General features: G+C 40.6%; 1 protein-coding gene across 2 annotated transcripts in view; it reads right to left on the reverse strand.

The window, feature by feature from the left end:
• Nucleotides 1-22489, reverse strand: part of FBXO11 (F-box protein 11) — a 78969-nt gene that overhangs the window by 3108 nt on the left and 53372 nt on the right. For both annotated transcript variants that reach the window (XM_080408031.1, XM_080408030.1), the window contains exons 8-20: nt 22132-22238; nt 21922-22033; nt 16777-16883; nt 16553-16690; nt 5220-5437; nt 4826-4911; nt 4650-4744; nt 3468-3590; nt 3283-3368; nt 2850-2926; nt 2595-2738; nt 1554-1664; nt 276-383 (exon numbers count right to left, since the gene is read on the reverse strand). In XM_080408031.1, the coding sequence (XP_080264157.1) occupies nt 276-383; nt 1554-1664; nt 2595-2738; nt 2850-2926; nt 3283-3368; nt 3468-3590; nt 4650-4744; nt 4826-4911; nt 5220-5437; nt 16553-16690; nt 16777-16883; nt 21922-22033; nt 22132-22238 (1512 nt within the window). The remainder of the gene's footprint in view (nt 1-275; nt 384-1553; nt 1665-2594; nt 2739-2849; nt 2927-3282; nt 3369-3467; nt 3591-4649; nt 4745-4825; nt 4912-5219; nt 5438-16552; nt 16691-16776; nt 16884-21921; nt 22034-22131; nt 22239-22489) is intronic.

Genomic DNA, 22489 nt, shown 5'->3' on the forward strand with positions numbered 1-22489 from the left:
AGAAACAATTCTGAGACAGAAGAGCTAATAACAGTGTTTTAATACGGCAGGAAAACCTTAAGTTATCTTTGAAAGTGGCTGTCTAAAAATCTAAGATTGCTTAGCTTGGCTTACTGCCTTCAGCTGCAACTCTGAATTTACAAATCAGCTTAAGGTGGTACCAAATCCGAGCCAAAACTGGAAAAAGCAGCATGATAAACCCCAAACCCAGCACAAAAACACAACAACAAAAAAAGTGCAAAGCAAACAAATGACAAACCAGGGCTCACACTCACCTTTCATGGTGACGTTGACACCAGATGCTAGAAATAAACCTCCAAAGCGGTTGTTGAAAATCTGATTGCCTTCTAATGTTGCAGTTGCGTGATTTGTTATTTCAATACCTTTATTGGGTTCAGGAGAACAAAGAAGAGAAAAGAAAGTGGGGAAAGTTAAATCCCGATTGTGCATTTGTACCTCTCTCATGATCTAGTTTGTTAATTTTTTTTTAAACAGTCATAAACTCGGGGGCGGGGGGGGGCGGAAAGGAAAATGCTGTAGCAAATGGCAGTGCAATTTCTAGCTATAAAACTGAGGTTCAAACGTTTCTGTTGAATCCTTTCAAAGAGCTACAGCTGGCATGCATGGTTTCTGTTAGAAACAATACACTACTAGTTTATCCGACACTAAAATGGTACTATGATCATGTATTTTCAAGGGGGATATGACTTTTGGGTGCTTAAAGCTGTCATCTTCACGTAGAATTGAAAGTTCTTGTGCACATACCTTACCCTTTTTAAAATAGCTTTTTAAAAAAGTTCTCAAGATGGGCACCTAAAATTCATTTCTTTAAATCTTAGCTTTTATCAGTAACCCGTGTCTTCCAAGTCATTTGTCCAGGACTGCTCTTGACAGCAACCTATCCTTCCCCCCCACCACACTGAAACAACACCTTTAGAGGCTCTTCTCAGAAAACTTGCTTCTTCTGAAAGAAAGATGGGAGAAAACTCAAGAATGCAATTTTAGTTGAAATGGAATGGAATGCAAGATGTACGGAACTGTGATCATTAAACAGTTAATTGTACTAAAATCACTATTAAACATTCTTCACCTCTTTTGGAGTAAGAAATGCTCATTTTAATAATTTTTCAAGTTTGTGGAGTGAGAAAGTTGAGCTTGAGATGCAATTCAAATCTCTTTAAAGTCTATTTGCTCCGTTTCCTAGTTTTTTAAGCAGTGATAAAATATTCAAACCAGCATCCAGCAGATCAACTATAAATATGACCTAGCCAACTTTATCGATTACTTCTAAAATAAAATAATCAAAAAGTATTTCACAGAAAAATGCTAAAACAGATTATGTGTTGTTACTCAACATGCTATTAATCCCAGAGACCGCTGTAAAGATATTCCGGCTACAATTCTGAATTCTCAAGTGATTTCTAGAATACACCGAAGGACATCCCAATCTCTCTTCAAATGTCTAAGGACTGTGGGGCAAAGACACTCAGAGTTAGCTTTGTGAAGAGCTTACTCTAAGCTCTAACGCTTCAAGATCTGATTTAAACACAAACCTGCAGCAAATCCATCAAATATCCGATTCTTCCTTAGCACAGGGTGGCTGTTGGTGCTAATAAGAACACCGGCTTGAGCATTCCTGAAGATATCGTTCTCCTCCAGAAGACCTATGACAGACCAACAGACACACAGCCCGAACTCGTTAACAGCTCCTTACCTGCAACCCTTCTGTGAAGCATTTTCCTATGATCTCATGTATTATCATCACCCCGCTAACTCCTTTCATGTGGGGGATACCCACCAAGAGCACTGAAGTTAGTGAGACCAGTTTAATTTTCAGCGTACAGTCATCTAAGTGTACCTCTTCCACTGCACGGAACAGAATTTGGGATTGTGTGCACCGTTACAGAAACCTCCGCTTTATTTTTGAGGAACCACCGAGTCTTTTCACTTCCCAAATTTTCCTTCAGTTTTCCTAACATCTTTCTGTTCTGGCCCTCTAAAATGAGCAGCCTGCCAAAGCAAAGCTTAACTTGCGTTTTCATTATTGCAGGACAGGATTACTTTAAAATGCTTAACTTAAAATGAAATCTCATTCACAGCAAGCAATTAGCTACAAAATATCAGAAGCTGGTACCAGGACACACAACAGCCAGGGGATTTCAGAGGAGGACCACTTCCAAATTTGCAAGCATATAAAAGACGCCTTAAAGACCTTCCCCCCACCCCTACATCTTTGACACCGGCAGAACCTGAACCGTCCAGATGCACGATTTTGGCGACACGACTTGCATTCAACACTGTCTTTCAGTCAAATGGCAAAGCTTACAAAAGCAGATGGGATAAAAAGACTGTCCTAAGCAGCAATCTAACAGTCTTCTCGGATGAGATTAATTACCTCTCTGCCTCCCACAGATTTCAGTATTACTGATGTAATTAAGGCTAAAAAGCATCAGTGTATGTTCATTATAATTATTTTATTACTTCAGAAGACAAGAGCTAGGTTTCTAAAGAGCACTTTAAAAAGGACACTGCTTAATCTGAAATTAAACTCTGATCCAGAATATTCAGTATATGCCAGTAAGGGAAAAAACTACCTCTTCCTCCATTAAATATACAGATGCCTCCATCTCTTCCATCATGGATTTTATTTCTTCTTAGTGTAGGATTACTGTCTGTTTTAATCCATACACCAGCCATGGCATTATCAAAAATTTCATTGTCTTCTATAAATCCAAGCCCTAAAATTGAAGGAAGGGTAGAAAAAAATAAAATTGAAAAGGATAATAACTGGGAAGAGATAAAATTGCAGAACATAAACAATTCTGGATAAACGTGACAAACAAACCTACCAGAATTGTAGACAAGAATCCCACCATTCTGACCACCCCAGATCTTGTTGCGCCTGATTTTGGGGTTGCTTCCAGTTCTAGAGGGGAACGTAAGCAAAGAAATAATTTAAAACTGTTCACTATCTCCTAAGGCCAAACGTTTAAAACTCCTCTAGAGAAATGCCCCATAAATCTCACTGCTTAAAAATGTTACTAAAATACCATTATTTCCAAACATATTTCAGCTTTACAGACTTCAAGGGACACACATCCTAGGCAACATCCAGGCTGCATCAGCACTAAGTTTCTTATAAGTTGAAGCAGAGGCTATTCAGACATACTGGTTTTGAAAAAAGTGTGTTTCTAAAAATAACTGACAAGAACAGTTAAAAAGACACAAAAGAGCATAAAACAAGCGACATCTGTTTCGACACAAAACCAGAATGTGTTTTACCTTATCTGAACCCCTGAGTACATGTGATTATAGATGTCATTGTCTTCTAACACGCCGTGTCCATTGTCATAAAAATAAACTCCAACCTAACACATTGAGAATTACGTTATTAGTTCCAAAGTAATGAAGTATAAAGAATAGCTTTCTGCTCTACGGCCCCCTTGTAACCACGGAGCAAAACTCACTTGTTTCCCACTGTGTATTCTGTTTCTCCTCAAGACTGGAGTGCTCCCTGTTGTCACCCAGACTCCAGCCAAAGTATTGCTGTAAACTTCGTTTTCCTCAATCACACCTTGTCCTTTTTCATGCTAAATTGAAGACAATTTAAGAGTTGAGAAAACCTGCTAACTGCCAATACTATTTTCCTGGCTGTACCCATATCTCCCCACTATGGCTTCCTTACTGTGGCGACGTAATTTTTCTTCCATTTGAGTACATATTTTCTTTGTTAAATAACAGTGCATCATGATTTTGAACGTTTTCCATGAAATGAAGAACACTTCACATGTAGACCCCTGCATTTCAAGGCTCTGCAGTAGTATTTGCAAACCTGCTAGCTGTTGGAAGAGGGGTACCTCTCCCCAGCCACGCAATCGGTTGAAAGTTCTGGCACCCGGCACTTTAAACCTAAACTCAGCCCTGTCCACCAGACTGACAAAAAATTGGCATGTCTCTGAAGGTTAATTATCATTAGTGTCTGTGCTTCAAAGTAAAGCAACAGTATTCTCGGTCGGGGTAAGCTGTTCTGGTTAGATTTTCAGAACGAGTAGATGCAGCTGCACACTTGCAGTGTTAGCTGAACCTTAGGTAACTTTTGGCAGAAAGATACACAAATATTTCTCAAAATCTGATATTGCTTAAGGGAGCCTGACAGCTCTTTCAGTTCAACTAGCAGAGCCCTTGCACATGCTGGAAATTGCGCTTTATTCCTCACTTTTACAGTACATGGACCGTGCAGCAATTGCAGTGTATAGCATCCTGAAGGCAAAAGAAAAATGATTTTCTGAAGTTACTGGTAAACATATTACACTCCAAAAAAAGTCAAGCAGGTTGCCTTTTTTTTTTAATAATGAAAAACTACTACGAAAACTAAACCTTTAAAAAGCTTTTAACCAAGAAATGGTGAAATTCTGTCATTTATCCCACTGTAAATTTTTTATTCTAACAGAAATAATTTAGTGACATTCGTAAGAGCCTTCATCTTTTAAATATCAGCACCAGCTTCAGTCTATTACAATTAACCTAGTTTCTAATGTAAGAAATTCAGTCACTGCAAGTACAATCAAATATTTTACGTAGAATACCCTTTCCCAACGCTTATTTGAACAGAAAACAAGTTTGCATGCCTGGCTGTAGGTAATACTTACCACATAAATTCCCCCATGTTGACCGTCATGAATCTTGTTGTGTCGAACTATGGGACAGCTGTTTGTTCGAATCTGTATTCCTGCTAATGCATTACCTGTGTTAAATAACATTTTTGTTAACCACTTACATACTCATTTTTCTCAAAATTCAAGATGCAATAAGCAAGTGAGCTCACCATAAATGTCATTTCCTTCAATAAGGCCTCTTCCATCACCAAAGATATAAACACCACCTTGATTCCCATTAAAAATTGCATTTCCCCTAAGAAACAGAAGTATCCATGTTATGGAATTATTACTATATGCTGTACAACACTACATGTGTATGTAATGTCTAGGACTGTACAGTATCCAAAGTAGAGAATCAATGCTCTGTCAACTTGAGAAATACACACTTCCAAGTATACACACAAATTAAAAATTCAGTTCAACTGAATACAGACAACAATTTTGTTTTTACATATGCAGGAGTATTTACAGTTCCTTCTAAAGAAATGAAACAAAATTGCACTTTTCCCATCCCTATCAAATCTCTTCTTCTAAGCAGTAAAATACCAATGAGAACGATACCTTATTGTTGGGTCGCTGTTTGAGGTAATCCAAACACCTGCAAAATTGTTTGCATAGATTTTGTTCTCTATGAATTGTCCTCTTCCTTTTTCGTGAACATAGATTCCTCCGGTCTGGCCGTGATGGATTTCACACCGAACTACTGTAGGATTGGCGTATGCTTTCACTTCAAAACCTGCTATCCTGTTTCTATGTATGTTGCAGCTTTCAAAATAACCCTTCAGACAAAAAAAAACATAGTTTCCTGTAAAAGTCCTTTTTAAATTACTTTTTTTAAAAACTTTTTTAAAAAGTTTTTTTTTAAGGCTATTCCCCACCCTCCCTCCCCTCTAAATCCAGTCCTCATTGAAAAGCAAACAGTACCAAATTTGACAACACCGAAGTACTTGCATGGCTAATTAAGAATAGCTACTGCTACTCTATCTCCCTGCTCCCCCCCGTCCCGCCCCTCAATAAAACAGCGTTCCGAAGACACTGTTCACATTGCTGTTTCTTACTACCCATGGAATACTGAGAAAAACTCTGGATCTAGCACCTCGCAGAGGACCGAATACCACGTTTCCTTACCAGCATCTAGGCATCAGACTCCTTCCAAAGGCCACGAAGCCACAGGTCCAATGTAAAAAGGACAGTGCTACGGAGAAGACTACCTATGTATTTTCAGGCTCAGAACCCTATATATTTGGTAAGAATATGATTTATTTAGGAAGAAGTATCTTTCCTTGAAATAACTGGTCAGAATAAATACATATGGATGTGGGAGATCAGTCATTTTTCCAGGGTTGGAAACTGGCAAACTCCCCCCTTACCCCATTCCCCCACTCTCCACCTCCTTTTTTTTTTTTTTTAAAAGGGTATACACTTTTGTTTAGACACTGAAGTAGTAGTAGGCCTACAACAAAACTATCTAAACAAATGCTTTATAAATAGCATAGTTACGGGGGAAAGAAAAAAAACCAACCCCACAACAAAACCCCCCAGTGCACAAAGCCCTCCCAGGCATGATCCCCTCACTGTGCCAACAAACTCTCATGTTAGCAGCACGACGAACTGGTCCATCTGAAAATTCATCTGGCAAAATGGTCGTTTTCTGTCCAATGCTTTCTCCAACTCTAGTTCATTCCAGGGCCAAAGTAATGGTGTCAGTCCTTCCACAGCATTTTCCTGACATGGCTTGAGAACATCTTGATACTAAAATTCAACCTATTCTTTTGAGGTCGATCTGAATGGTATTATATGCCCATTTTGACCAACTAAAAGAAGAGAAACTGAACAACTGAAGGAGAGGAAGCATCTCTTACTGGAGATGGCAGACAAGCACCAGGTGATGTGTTTTGATCCGTGGATGGCTTGGATGCAAGCTCTTGAAAGCTCTCACCCTGGCTATCTCCAGCAGGCAGCTGCGGCCAGCAAGACTAACACCAGAGCACGTGGCGTTTGGAGCGGTACTCTGCTGCTGACAGGCAACCAAAACTGCACTCAAAAATACACACCAAGAACACATGGCTGAAAGATAACGCGAACCAGCCTTAGCTCTTTCTTCTCTCCTAGATCTACGTGGCTCTGTGCTCCACAAAGCCACCTACAGTATAAAACAATCTATACGATTCCAGTTGCAGTTTTAGCAGTATCAGCCCTCATCACGCAGAAGATTACCTGTGTAATGAAACGGCAACATGTATGTAGGTAAACCATCTGACCCATATGGAAAGGGGCCCAACTTTCACTGATCTTTGTCACCCTCATAGGCACCTTGTCCAAATACCGCAGCCACTTTAGTTCGTTACTTAGTCTTGCTAATCGCAGGGCTTGTTTTACTTGCAAACTGCAAAATAAGCACAACTCCTGCTGCTCAGTGTAACTGGATTCCAGTGTTCCGTACTCACATGACCTACTACCATGAGCACTTAATCCCAGAGTTTCTACCACCTACCACATGGAAATTACTCAAGTTATTGCCAACCTAAGTAGAAAACACTGTTTCACTGTTGTACTAACGTGCTGTGAATTGCTAAGGGACTTCACCAAACACATTTTGATTACAAAGAAGCAGAAATACACGTTCAGTGAGGAAACCAAGACAGCACGCACTTCTCCCTACTTTGAGGATTGCAGCCAGGAAAGGCATTGCATTGATTAAACATTCTCCAAAGTAGTACTATCAGTGCACACAGCCTGGCTCCCCAGGCCCCTCTGGGTGACAAACAAAAAAGTCAAACTGAAAAAGCTTACTTTCTGTAAATATTCAGAATATATTCTTTTCAAGGATTTAGGATCAGATTTCTTCAGAATGAGTCAAGATGTTTTGAGGGTTCTCAAGGAAGCTACACACTAACAGACAGGGGAATCTAAAGATCTCAGAAATACACCTTCATGCCAACAGGCAGCCTTTGGGACAAGAGGAACCACTTTTTTTTTTCCCCCTCATTTTCACTTAAAATGAAGCCCCCAGAGAACCTGAAGGTGACAATTTGGTATACGGTAAAGCTTAATCCTTTTAATGCAATACATAAATTCAAGTAAAATATTACTATACATGGTCTGCTATCTTTTAAATTACTTCACAGATTATCTTCAACTTTGAGTGCCGTATGTTGTAACTACGGCAACACGATGAGGAAGAGGTATTTCATTACAGCCTTTTTGGACGCCACGTAGAAGTTACAACCAAGCAGAGCCTTTATCATGTGCTCAGCAACACCTCTGTGAGCTTCAGCAAGCACTGTTATTTAATAGGAAGGAAATTTCGGTACAAATACTTCTAGTTCTTGCAAACAATACCATATACTGCACAACTTTTAAATTTGCTTGGAAATGAAGTGAAAGAGAAGGCTCCTTCACTTCTGCTTGTGTCCCAGTGTATCTACGTAATATACAACTTCAGAGAGGAGCAGAACAGGTACCTGTAGATTAATTGTACTCTGCCCACTATGTCCTAGAATACTGTAACATCGCTGGACAACAGAGTACAAATGTCAGCTCTTCAAAAAGTAGGAAATGGAGCCTTCAAAATGATGGCTCTTCTACCTGCTCAAAAAAGTAGGCCTGCTGACTTGGCTGAGACTGAGAATCTGCTGTAAGCCTCTGAAGGAGCTGCTCCTCAAAAGAGGGAGAAGAAAGAAAAAAAAAAAGTAAATCTGTACCTCAGATTTCTTTATAAGAGTGACTGCTGGGTCAGAAAGTCAAAGCTATCTGCTAGGTAGGAGCCTATAGCATTCAACGTTCATAAACAGAAACTGCGTTAAGAAGTCCAGCCCACCTCAAGCAGCGTCAGCTGAAGCTGAACTGCTTACTTTGAACTGATGCAGTTAAACCCAGCCTACTTCTGCACTTGAGAGCATGCCTGACCCCCACCCGTGTGCATCATTATTAAACGGAAACCAACAGAATCGCTGTTTGTCAGAAACACATGGTCTTCTACAGCCCTGAGCGACCACCTTGTTCCCAGCCTGCCTATTCCCTATGCCATCCTCTGCTGAAACCAACAGCTGCTCTGGCCCACGTTCACCCCCTAGGGAGAAGGGCTAAACTTATCTAGGCCCCAAAATGTCCCCAAGCAATCCCTGGTATCTTCTCCAGCCACCACAGCCTCCAAAAGGCATTGCTATGCCTTTGAACTATATCCTCTCCAAGATGTCTTCCCTTTAACGTTCTGGAGTGTTTTTCTGACGTGATGAAGTTCTGGATCCCAGGAAGTCACGTGTGGGTTCAGGTGACCTTTTCTTCTTGGGAAGTTAACTGCTTTGTGAACAAGGAACTAACAAGGAAATTTGGTTTCTAAGGACAGGGTTAAATGATCTATTATCTCCAAGGCCCACGAACGCTGTCTGCGGACCCAAAGCTTACTGCCAGCTCCAGCTACAACCAGTAACACCATCAGGAGCAGCCTGCTCCTTTCTCACCGCTTCTGTCTAAGAGCACGCAGGGGCTCCCGACCCGCCGCGCTTAAGCTCCGTCCAGCTGTCGGGCAGCTCGAGCCCAGATCCCTTACAGAGACCCTGCCAGGCGGCTATTAAGGTCAGCACTCCTCCTCTGGATAAAAGGATTGCAAGCGTTACATTGCCTCCACCTCCTTCTAAGAATGACTTTCAAATGTGACGGGTATTTTACTTGTGTTTTGTGATGGTTTGGGGTTACAGTTCATCAACTAGCAGTGGAAGAAGCTGGAGGATGCAGCAGCTGGCAGTGCCAGGATTGCTTAGTAAGAAAAAAAGGCCCCTGTGATTAAGGAAGAAGGGATGCATGCAGAAAAAATATTAAGTTAATTACATAAATTACATTAAAAAAATACAATGTTAATTACACAAAAGTACCAGGTATAAGGACACTCAAAATATCTCGGCAGTAGCTTTCTGCTTGAAAAATCCTAAATACTAAAAAGCAGCCCTGTACGCCAAATTTATTTAAAATACCAGGCACAGCATTAGCTGTGGGCACAAGACAATAACTACAGTGACAGAAAGTGTGGGCAAGAACACACCGCTGCAGCCTGCTAAGGTCTCAGCAAAGTAATCCCCAACACAGACACCACAGCAATGGTAATGCTGATGCTTCCACACACTATGTAAGTGTACAGAAAAAGCTGATGTGATGACAAAGGAGGGCTCCTGCACAGCTGGATGAGCTCAGCAGACTTCTAACATTAAGACTAATACAGTAATTTAATTTGCTTTTTTTTTTTTCTTTTTGTTAGGCTACATAAAAATGCAGAAAGCAAATACTGCCTTGAAATGCATTAGGGTTAAAACTTGGAACTGATGGGACTTTGTTCACTGCTGTTCTTCTCAGAGGAGTTTTTTCCCCACATATTTCTAAAAGGGCTTTATTTCTTACTCTGTCTCAAAGATCACAGCATTACAGAAACACGGGTGTTTCATGTTATTGTTTGAACAACACAGGTGTTTAAAGAAGAAGAAGAAAAAGACAACCACCGTGCAAGCTTCCACACTTCCTAAATATTTACTGACACTTGTAGTCCCAACAGGGTAACAAAAAAAACAAACCACAAACCAACCCAGGAGACCAAGATAGAAATAAAAAAAAAAACTGTTAAAAGAGTATCTGACTCCGTATCAACTTAATTAAATAGCAATACTAAGTGTGACCGACAGCATAAAAAATCTGTTTATAAAAATTTGCTTCCCAAAGCCTGGAATGGTCTTTATTTGAGAACTGGTGGATTTTATAAAAATCCAAATGCAGCATAAAGAAAACCACATTCAAGACACAAAACAAACACTTTATTTTTAGGGCACAGGAAAAACTTGCTATTGCAGCAAAAGGCCAATTGAGTTTTTATGTAGTTTGTATAGAAACTGGCATAAGCTTCAAATAGGTTTTTTTGGAGTTTATATACATGCTTCTTCAAAATTACCTGATCTGTAGTATTTGAGACTGAGCTGCCAATTAGGCACCATCATCTTTAACACATGCTACTATACTTTTCTTTCATCAAAAATAAAGAAAACAAGCACTAATGGTACATTTCTCTTTTGAGAGCAACAAAAATGAATGGTTATGCCTAGATCTCTGCTTTAAGCTACAAAATCATGCTTATTCTTACAGTAAATCAGAACTACTCTGTTGTTTGCATACAACTACTAAATACAATTTATGACAAATGTCTGGTAACTTGTCTCAGGCAACTGGCAAGAGAGGTCAGCATAAGGCACCGAGCGCTGCCAATGCCATGCTGCATTTTTAATGCCTGCTTGTTAAACATTTGGCATCAGCACTAAAGCAAACATCAGAATATTGCCAGTTTAGAAATAAGAGGTTAAGTTTCTACAAGTATCAAAACACAAAGAACAGTCTGAGAGCATGAAACTGAAAAACAAAGCACTCTTGAACCCTTCAGAGCCAGCACTCCAGCACAGAAACCCACGGGAAAAGAATGTGTAGGGTAGGAATTCAACACTGGAATGTACTTACCCCACTTCACAGTCACAAGCAATGGAAAAAAATATAATATGCACCCAAAAATAACAGAATGGAACCAAAAGAAGCGAGCATAGAAAATCCATTAATTTGTTTAGCTATGTAGGATTTGTATCTGAAAGATACCACGTCTCTTAAAGAGTACGTAAATATTGCCAATTATGTCATTTCAACAACTCTATCACTAGCATGATACAGAACAGAGGATGCTGCCAACAGCTGACTGTGATGGGGGGAATCTTTCAAAGGAGTTTATGACTAAGAAAGATTTCAATAATATTTGCAGCCGAGATAAATATTAATCACATGTTCTCTTTAATGTGCTAGTGTTTCCTTTAAACAAAAAGAAAAATTTATTTCTAGTCTGTTTTGTTTGTGATATCACACTGATCAGAGCACTGGAACAGGCATTCCACCGGTAACAAAATAGACCAAATACACTTTTATTTAAAACGAATCAAGGGAATTCAGTCTGGCTTTAAATTTTTTTAAATATTTCAGTACTTATATATTTAATATTTATACTTCAGTACTTAAACAGGCAGCAGCTCCCAGCCAGACTTTCCAATTAACCCTCAAGCCTACATACGGGCATCTCCCCCTGCCAGCAGTTACTGAAGCACTTTACCAGCTTTTCTATAGCAGAAATCACTCCATTACATGTTTCTGAGCCTGTTCAAGTCTTGGAGGGATGTATGCATATACGTACACACTGAAGCAGATTAGGAGTGCTTATATAATATGCTAATACAGCTTAAATGAAGCGGCGCCAGTGTCCAAACAATGAGATAATACAAAACAAAGACACAACATTAGTTTGCCACCCCTCTCTGCAAAATGGCCAAACAACTACATCTCTTAGAGAATATAAAACGATATAAAGAAATCTGTCAGAAAGCTGCTAGAAGGGCATTATTCTGGGCTGCTATAATCTTGCCCAACACAGAACGAACATGCTTCTTAGGACGTAACTAAGAGTGGAGAAGAGGGACTAAACAGAGGAGAATCCCACTAAGTTTGACTTCCACTAGCAAGATTTTATGCCAGCAGCAAAACCAGCAGCACTCTGTGACCTGTTTACCTTCCACTGAGACCAGGCAACTGCAAATCAAACAGCTACAACTAGTACTGCGCTGCTCCTTCATCCCACGTCCCCAGCAACCTGGCTGGAAAGGAGAAAAGTCTCACCACTTTCTATCCACGGTGGATTTTCTGTTAATACTGTTCCCAGGCTGCCAATGCTCATCAAGAACCCAACCAGATCTGGGTTAGAACTAAAGCCATAGAAAAAATAATTACATAGGAAGATACCCTAACAAAGGGGAAAAAAAATCTAGGGAGCCAAAACCCACCCAGTCAGGGATCAAAATAATTGATCTTCAAAACTATCTGCTGTTCTTCCTCTTACCCATGATAAAACTACATTTTTTTTCCCCCTCTGAAAGGTTGCTATGTTATGTATTAGCTATAATTGCATTAATCATTCATCAAAATTATGGAAATTTATTTCCCCACAGAAATGTCATCTTACAAGAGATTATTATTTTATTCAATAGCCATGTGAGACCTAGCTAGCAACAGTCACCCCACACATAACACACTGCAGAAAATCCTCGTATAGACATTCAGTAAGAAAGCTAAAGCAATTTCGTACCTGAATTAATGAAGATTTTATTTAGGTATAAGGTTAAAGTGGTGGACTATGGCTTCCTTGGAGCAAGAATTGGAAAGTCTAAGTTAAAAATCCCTGTCTACTGTAGCTAGATCTCTGACCACACCAAACTGGGGGAGGGGAGGGGGGTGGTGACAGCAAGCTGAAATACCCATGAGGGGTATGGAAGGAACAGTGGACCCAAAGGTCAGCAGATAATGTAAAAAAATTAAACAAGAAAACAGAGGTCCAGTTTACACTCAAGCTAGACCTGCAGAAGTGTGACTTGGGACTCGTCTTTCTCAGCTGGTCAAAGCCATCAGTGTCTAACGCTTGCAATTTGATGAGTATTTTGTACAAGTATTATTTATCTTTCTCAGGAACTAAAGATCTACCAGAAAAACTACTACTTAGATGATAAAAGGCATTTACTTAAAACAACATCCATGGATATAACATACCAGGTCTAATTATGGTCTTCTTGCCAGAGACAGGCCGAGCATGTACTTAGCCATCGCCAGGCCAGGAGCGCGGTGGGTAGCAAGGCTAGGAACGAACCCAGGGAGGACACTGGGCACCACTGTCCCGGAGGACGTGGGACAGGGGCTGGTTTGGCTGACCTCATTCTTCAGCAACGCTCCGAAATCTGGGCCGTTACAGCGAGGTTTTCATTACAGCAGCGACACAGCACCAGGGAAGAGGGTCCTATTTATCTACAGCATCTTTAAAAGTGCAACCCCCCAAGCAACTGACTATTATTCAACAAAGTTGCAGGCAGTCCATGGCCTGCACTATCCAGCGCCTACAGCGGGATGATGGAATTCTGCAATATGCTTGTGAAGGCAAGAGGGAATACTGAAGTCACATCGATTTTGAACATAACACTTAATCTGACAGTGGGCAGTATTAACTTCAGCGTTCCTTATTTAGTTGGACATTGAGTTCACCATACGCTGATCGCATTTTGTACTTTTTATGTGTGTGATTTTCATAGAACCACAGAATAGTTTGGGTTAGAAGGTACCTTTAAAGGTCATATCTAGTCCAACCTCCCTGCCATGAGCAGGGACAGTTTCAACCAGATCAGGTTGCTCAGAGCCCCATCCAACCTGACCTTGAATGTTTCCAGGGATGAAGCATCTGCCACCTCTCTGGGCAACCTGCTGCCTCATCATAAAAGATTTCTTCCTTCTTCCTAGCCTGAATCTACCCTCTCTTGGTTGAAAACCATACCCCTTGCCCTACTGCAACCGGCCCTGCTAAAAAGTCTGTCCCCATCTTTCATATAAGCCTTTTAAAAACTGAAAGGCCACCATATGGTGTCCCTGGACCTTCTCCAAGCTGCACAACCCCAGCTCTCTCAGCCTTTCTTCAGAGGAGAGGGTTCCAGCCCTCTGACCATTTTCATGGCTCTCCTCTGGACCCACTCCAACAGGTCCGTGATTTTCCTGTGCTGAGGACCCCAGAGCTGGATGCAGCACTGCAGGGGGGGGTCTCACCAGAGCAGAATCACCTCCCTCGACCTGCTTGCCACACTTCTTTTGATGTGGCCCAGGATATAGTTGGGCTTCTGGGCTGTGAGCGCACGCTACAGGCTCATGACCAGCTCTTCATTCACCAGCACCACCAGTCCCCCTGAGGGATGCTTTCCATCCCTGCATCCTCCAACCAGTACTGCTGCTGGGGTTGCCCTGACCTAGGTGCAGGACCTTGCACTTAGCGTTGTTGAGGTTCACATGGGCTCACTTCTCAAGCCTGTCCAGGTCCCTCTGGATGGCATCCCTTCCCTCAGGTGTGTCAGCTCACCACTCAGCTTGGGGTTGTCTACAGACTTGCTGAGGGTGCACACAGACACTGTGTCATTGATGAAGATATTAAACAGTACTGGTCCCAATACCAACCCTCGAGGGACACCAATCTCCATCCACACATTGAACCATGGACCACTGCCCTCTGGATACAACCATCCAACCAATTCCTCATCCACCAAACAGTCCACCCATCAAATCCATCTCTCCAATTTACAGAGAAGGATGTTGTAAGGGATTGTGTGAAAGGCCTTACAGAAGTCTACATAGATAACATCCATAGCTCTTCCCTTCTCCACTGATGCAGTCGCTCCATCATAGAAGACCACTAGGTTGGCCGGGCAGGACTTGCCCTTGGTGAAGCCATGCTGGCTGTGTCCCATCACCTCCCTGTCCTCCATGTGCCTTAGCAGGGCTTCTAGGAGGATCTATTCCATAATCTTCCCAGACACAGAGGTGAGGCTGACTGGTTGGTAGTTCTGAGGGTCCTCCCTTTCAACCCTTTTTCAAAATGGGTGCAATGTTTTCCTTTTTCCAGTCAGACACCAGGGACTTCACCTGACTGCCATGGCTTTCCAAATATCATGGAGTGGCTTGGCAATCACATTGGTCAATTCTCTCAGGACTCTGGGACGCTTCTCATCAGGTCCCATAGGCTTATATGTTCAGGCTCCTCAGGTGGTCACAAACCTGATCTTCTCTTACAGTGGGAGCGACTCTGCTCCTCCAGTCCCTGTCCTGGGGTCCATCCACTCACAAGGTGGGGAAAGAGTGGCTGCCAGTGAAGACTGAGGCAAAAAAGGTTGTTGAGTACCCTCGGCCTTCTCCTCAACTGTTGCTACCAGTTTGCTGTTTGGGGGGGACACGTGTTCTTCGGCTAACATACCTGTAGAAACCCTTATTATTCTTCGCATCCCTTGCCAAGTTCAGCTCCATCTGTGCCTTGGCCTTCCTGACCCCATCCCTACACAACCGGGCAGCATCCCTATACTCCTCCCAGGATACCTCTCCCTGCTTCCATTGCCTGTGCACCTCCTTCCTGCCCTTCAGTCTCACCAGCAGTTCTCAGCTCATCCATGCTAGTCCCTTGCCTTCCTTTCCTGATTTCTTACACCTGGGGACTGAGAGCTCTTCCAATTTATGGAAAGCATCCTTAAAGTCTGCCATTTGAAGAGAGACTAGAAGAAAACTGCTCATTTTGCCGTGTGTGTGGGGAATTGGGACTTGGTCATTCAACCAGGAAAAACATCGATTTGGCACTGTTTGGAAGACGTGCAGGATATTTTACTAAAACAAATCAGCAAATAAAAATCTATTATTTCAGTGGCAAAAATCTGTTCTGTTTATTATAAGGGCTATGCAAATTTATTACTCACTGCTTTACATGTACGTGGAAGTTACCACCTTCATCCCAGAGAAACAAACACTTTTATGAAAGAAGGTCTGAATTCTCAAATGAAATTCTGTGATGAAATTCCACAACTAACTCCATGCTAGAAAAGTCCTCTTCCCAAAGAAGTTGAACGTGCCCTGTTTCCAAGATCTAACATTAAAATAAGACTGATTTGAGTCTCCACAGAGCATTTTATTTCACTTTTAAATCTTTCAGCACCTTATTTTTTTCCCGTTTCAAAGGAAAAAGAACGAAGTGATACTGTAAATGTAAGCCTACCATTTACATCCTATTTCAAGAGGTATTTTGTCACTGCAACATAATTCGATGTAGCAGGCTGCCAATCAACTGCAAAAAGCTTGCTTAAACCTCTTTCAGTTAAAATTGTCATTAGAGTTGCTCACTGAAGGGCAAGAGTTTAAAATACCTATTCACATGTAAAAGCGTGGGTTTTTTTAACATTTCTTCAATGATGGGCAAAATTTGAAGACTTCAGCTATGCAACATCTCTATTTCTTTCTTCAGAAGAAAACATATACGTTACCATGCCATGGTCAAAAGTGAAAACGCCAACATCACGTCCATGGTGAATGTGATTCCGTCTGATAATGGGATTTCCATGGTTTTTAACCCAAATCCCTGCTAACGCATTATTGGAGATCTCATTGTCCTCATATATTCCCTGGGAAATAAAAATATAAATCAAGATGGGAATCAAGAACAGTAAACAATTTTATCAAAGTAAAGAAACTGATATAAAAAAAATACCTGTGCATGGTCTGTAATATAAAGTCCAACATTTTCACAGTCGCTGATGTTACAGTGTTTAATAGTAGGACAAGCTCCCTGGCCACTAACACATACTGCAGAGCCAACTGGAAGAAAACAGTACAGTTACCATAGCTTCAAAGCATAGCGTATTTATAAATAGTCTGGCAGTGCTTTTGCAAGAAAAGTTAGCGTGAACTGGTATTTTAAAAAGATTCGGCGTGCACAGTGCCAAAGCATTGCAAGCCACAGGCAGAAAAACACTAATGTCATCATTTTGCAGATGCAAAAAACCTGAGGTAGAAGTTGCTTTAAGACTCACTCTGCCAAGGATACACAGCTGCATATGATTGCCAGAATAGACAATAGCTTATATAATAATTCATTCTTATGAAAGTTCTCACTCATTTATTTCCCTACATTAGGCTGACTGTACACTGACTGTTCACAACAAAGGACAACAAAAATATAATAAAATTCTATGCTAATTACCGCCTTATTTTACTTCCCTTTAAACTTTCATAACCCAGTACTTCAAAGAGCCCAAAGAAATAATAGTTTTGTGGCACACAAAGACACACTGTCTAACTAAAGATGAGCAGGAGACAAACAGCACAATCTCAAGTACTAAACCAACAGGTCTCTTCCCAGCTAAATGACAAAGCTCCTCGGATGATTCCAGCTACCATACCATTACTCAGAAAACAAACTCTTTTCAGGCAACTAGACCTCAGACTGCTCAGGACTTCATCAGAGCAGCTCCATCCCCTGAACTTCACAAAGTGGGAAAACATGAACTTCTGCAGCCACTGAAAATCAACAGCAGGTTCACAGTCATTTCAGAAAGGCAAGTCATCTCAGTGTAATAAGTAGCTGGCCAGTGTAGCGCACGCCTTCCCCACAATTAAACATCGCTAAATAACCAAGCCAGTACACGCTCTATTAGTAAGTTTTCATATTACCTTTCTAGCATAGTACCACAAAGACTATAGTTTAATAATTCATAGACTCATTTACAGAGCTTTTTTTTTTTTTTCAAATCCTAAAGAAATTATTTTGATTGTCTAGTCTGACCTTATGAATAATACAGGCTATAATAATTCCCCGAATTAATTCTTGCTTCAGTTCTAGTAGCAGGAACTTCAGCACATATCTTTTAGAAACACATTTAATTTTGATTTGAGTATTTCCAGCAACTGAGAAAGCACCATAAAACTTGTTAACTGGTTACAGAGTTGTTACCCTGTTAATTTACACTTTAATTGCTCATCTGAATTCCTCCAGCTTTAACACGCAGATACTGGTTCTCTTTATACCAATGTATGCCATACACAATGCACACACGTATTTAGCGCAAGCAATTTACTCCTTTAGCCCTCTTGATAAAGTAACAAATGTCAGTATGTTTTTTATTATAACTGACTTTTCCTGCTTTATTTTGTAGGCCTTTTCACAGAACTGTTTCCGAGTTTTCAACATGTTGCTATGGTCACCAGGAAAGAGCACTTTATTCTGAAGCAGGACTAAGCAAAGGTGTAAGAGTCTTTTTCTTCTGCTCAATACTTCCACAGGTGTAACTAAGGATCACATCGGTTCTTTTGGCCACTCGACTACACAGAGGCTCATATGTAGCTGTTTACCCACTTTCACCCTCTAAGCTTCTCCCAGGAATCCAGCTTCTCGGGACAGAGACTGATCACTTAAAACTGGGAACAAAAGCAAGTTGTGCGTATAACCTTCACACTTGTCCACAGTAATACGAATGTTGTTTGAGAGCCCACCTGCCAGAAAGGGCATATAAATAACCAGGAGGATGGGTTGCTAACACCTTAAGTCTTCATCATCTACAAATCTCATCAGCATGCATTTTATTTCTTCTCTGGAAGTCACTGATAAAGTGGCTTAAAGTCAAGAAGTCATCTTTATAAATGGCTTTTTTGTGGCTGTTTCAAATTACCCTGAAAGTTATTTTTCATCTATTTAATGTGTGCTCTGGTAATTCTGTAAAATTCTAATGTTTTAAGGCATCACATGTTGAAGTCAAATATTTTTCAAGGACCTATGTAATTATACTGGGACTGCTACCTTTGTTTAGTCAAAGAAAGTAATCAAAAATGTTAAACAGTGTGATGCAACCATTATAACTTTCTGTAAATATGCATTAGTTTGCTTCAGACATATGTTTCAAATTCTTGATTGACCAACCCCCCACATTTACTCTCTCGTTATTCTGCCCAGGATCAACAGGCAGCACTACCTGCCGTACTTCATTCTGGTTAGTCTCCCCCCTGCCCCAGGGACATACACCTCTCACCCAGGTTTCAAGTTACTGATGATACATAATAGGAGCCCAGAAGATTTCTTGGCCGGTTCTTTTTAAACTCCTGCACGATTTTAGAACGTCTATTTTTACAGCTGTTTAACCTCATCCACGGTTACTGTCAAGAATGGAACGTATTTCATTATCCCTCTAGGGTACGAGCACATTTATCATTCCTGCCTATTCTCATTAAATATGGAACAAAAATTACACAACACTTTGCCATTCGAATTCTTCCATTCTATGATTGATCAGCATCACTGCTAAAACTACCTTCGTTCCCAAAGACGAGACACAAGGACTGTCTCTTCTAGACAGATCTTACATCTTGTCTTGTTTATCAGTTTCCTTCTGGGGGTCAGGAATATTTTGTTGGGGTGTCTGGGTGAGGTGGGGTGTGTGTCTCTGTTTCTTGCAATTCCCAGTTTCCTACTTATATTAATTGCTAATAACTTCTCCTTTCTTGTATTTCATAATTGCTTTCACCCTCTTTCCTCTACCTCTTTTGGTGATACCAAGGAGACGTGGATTTTTTGGGAACCCACTGTGATGTTTTAAAAGCATACCTCTATCACATTTTGCTTATTTAAGTGAAAGCAATCTTTATTCTGATTCACGTCACTGGACTTATTATTGTTTGTGTCAAATTGGTCCTTTTACAGTATCAAGCACATGTACTACTGGTTTAGGTTTTATTTTGTTTACCCAGAATGTAACGATTGCACACACTTAAGCAATACCTCAAAAAGGCACGTTGCCATCCACTACTACTTTTATCTATCAAGGTGAAAACTAATACAGATTTCCTCTACAATGGATGCAATACAACCTCTGGGCTCAGGATCTTGCCATTTAAACTTCATTTTAAAATAATTCAAAGAGGCTTTGGATTGGCAGCAGTAGACCTCCAGCTTAAATCACTAGCACTTACATAGCTCACACCTTTACATATTACATACGTTAAGAGCTTTACACATGACATAATGTAGAAATATGCTTTAATGCAATTAGGAGATCTACAGAAAGGGTATCAAGCATGTGCTAGGAAAGATTTTGAATGCTTATGGATCAATATTTCAGAGATGCCATTGACTTGGAAACAGTAAATGCCTTTTCTGGCAGACTGCCATTCTTCCTGCCTTTTTACATGCACTCAGTACTTCCTGAGTAGGTTATAGCAAGGCTGGGCAGGACTTGAAGTCAATAAAAATTAATAATCAATAAGTGATGATAGCACAGCCTACACAGCCCCCCAGACTGACAAGAAATTTTAACTGTGGGGAAAAGAAGCAACAATTCAATGCAGCAAACATTCAGAAATCCAGAATAGTGGAGAGGGCAAAAGTTCAAAATTCTTAGGAACAGCCTTCCATAATGAAAAGTGGTCATCACAAAAACTATCAAAGCTTAGTTTTAACAAACAATTTTCAAAGACATCAAGATCTACTAGCTTACCTATGAGCACGTTTCAACATGAAGCCATGCAGCTCTTCAACCTATTTTTATAACCAAACTGAACGTGATCCAAGAAACAACTCTGATTTGTTATCAGGGTCCCCAGTATTGGTACATAGGAACTTCCAGAACAAATTTTCTTTGTATACTTCAGTTTCCCAGTATTTAGCATTAAACAAAGAAATCTAGATACTGAGAGCAGCTAGCTGTCCTTTGTTCCTCTTTTTTCCATTTTTAACACTTCCACATATTAGCTGATAGGTCTCCAATAAAAGAGGTGGTGATGTGAAGCATAGAGGTGCCTTGACCAGAACTGTACAGCTTTATAGCCTGAAACCCCCAAGAGCAAGCGTCTCTTCCTCTACAAGACACAGACAAGGAATCCTTCCACTGTTCTTATTATGGTTCCCTGCAGAATTCCCTCCTCCATAGTTTGTACCAGAAAAGTGCAGGTTTTGTATCTAGTTTAAGATCTCCTTGTCTCCTTGCCTTCACGTTGAGCTGAGCAACCTTTATGCACATTCTGCTTTGTAGATCCATCCCATTTCACTAGCTGAACTTAGGTATATAAAATTCACGTTGCCATTTCCATGCAAAGACTGAGTATCTTAATTGTCTTGTCCCTCTTCTGACACTCCGTTTCACCTGGTTGTGTTCAAACACGTTAAGCTTGCCACGTCTTGAGTCTAGCGACTGCAGACTGCCATGTCTTCCTGCCAACAACTGTGAACTGCCATCCAGCCTCTCACCTCCACTGCCTCTGACCCTTTCTTTCCTTAATCTAGACTACCAATGTTTCCCCACAGCAGGATTCCTTATTATCTCTGATGGTGAAATGAGTCTAACTTTCCACACTATGCATTTCTTCTGTCTGTATTGCTAGGAACTCATACTTGGAGTATGTCAAGTCATTCTGCTCTTGATAGGAAAGTGAACTTCGCTTAGCATTTACAGCTCATGACTGTTTTAATACCATCAATCCCAATATGGCATATTGCAATGAACTTAACGTACAAGTGCCACGTGTGTCCCCTTCAACAGCCCTCTCCTGCCAGCTAGGATTACATATATACCAAAACCAGGTAAGTCTGTATACAATTTTAAGTGTCACTTTTCAGGTTTTAAACTCTTTGCCCTGAGTCTCCAAACCAATTCCAATAGAAGACCATGTAGACAAGATCACAGAGTCTTGGATAGAAAGACATCACTGTAATAATGCCACTCCAAGGCTTGCAAACCTGCATTAAACACCTGCATCAAAAATTGAAATATGTCAATAGTGATCATAATTCGTGTGCTGCTTCCATGTGTCCTGGTTAGTTTAGTACCTTTCAACAGCGTTACTTTCAAACAATAAAAAGCCTACTAACCCGTACAAGTACTTCGAATAATACAGTGATCTATAATTGGACTGCAGTTCACTGTAATCTCTAAGCAGTGGTGTGCATTGTGGTGCTGAGCAGATTTGTCATCAGGGTTGAACTGCAAAAGACAGACAATACAGAAGCGTAGTGTTTATTTAATTGCTCAGGCATTAAAATGAAATGATTAAAAGCTCTGCTAAAGTTTGAGAATCTTACCCTGATTGTCATATATCCAACATAGGCATCTTCAGAACCCTCCATAAAAACGAAGGTGGAATCTCTAGTGTTTTCTATTATAACTTTATCTGCTACTTTTCCAGGTGCTGTAAAGAAGACATTAATTGAGTCTTAGTTTATGCCACTGGAAAAAAAAAAATCCTCAAAAGATTTACAGAATTCTCTTCAAAGCAACGAAGGAAAATGAATACTACTCTTGGCACATACATTCTTTACATCAGAAGAATCTTAAAACACAAGGTTTCAAAGACAATGAAGAAACCAGTCTTTAACTAAGACAATCTTGCACCAATTTAGTATCTAGTACCACGAGAAAAATCTTCTCTTGTACAGAGCT

Source organism: Falco punctatus (genome assembly GCF_963210335.1).
Source record: "Falco punctatus genome assembly, chromosome: 12".
Taxonomy (NCBI): domain Eukaryota; kingdom Metazoa; phylum Chordata; class Aves; order Falconiformes; family Falconidae; genus Falco; species Falco punctatus.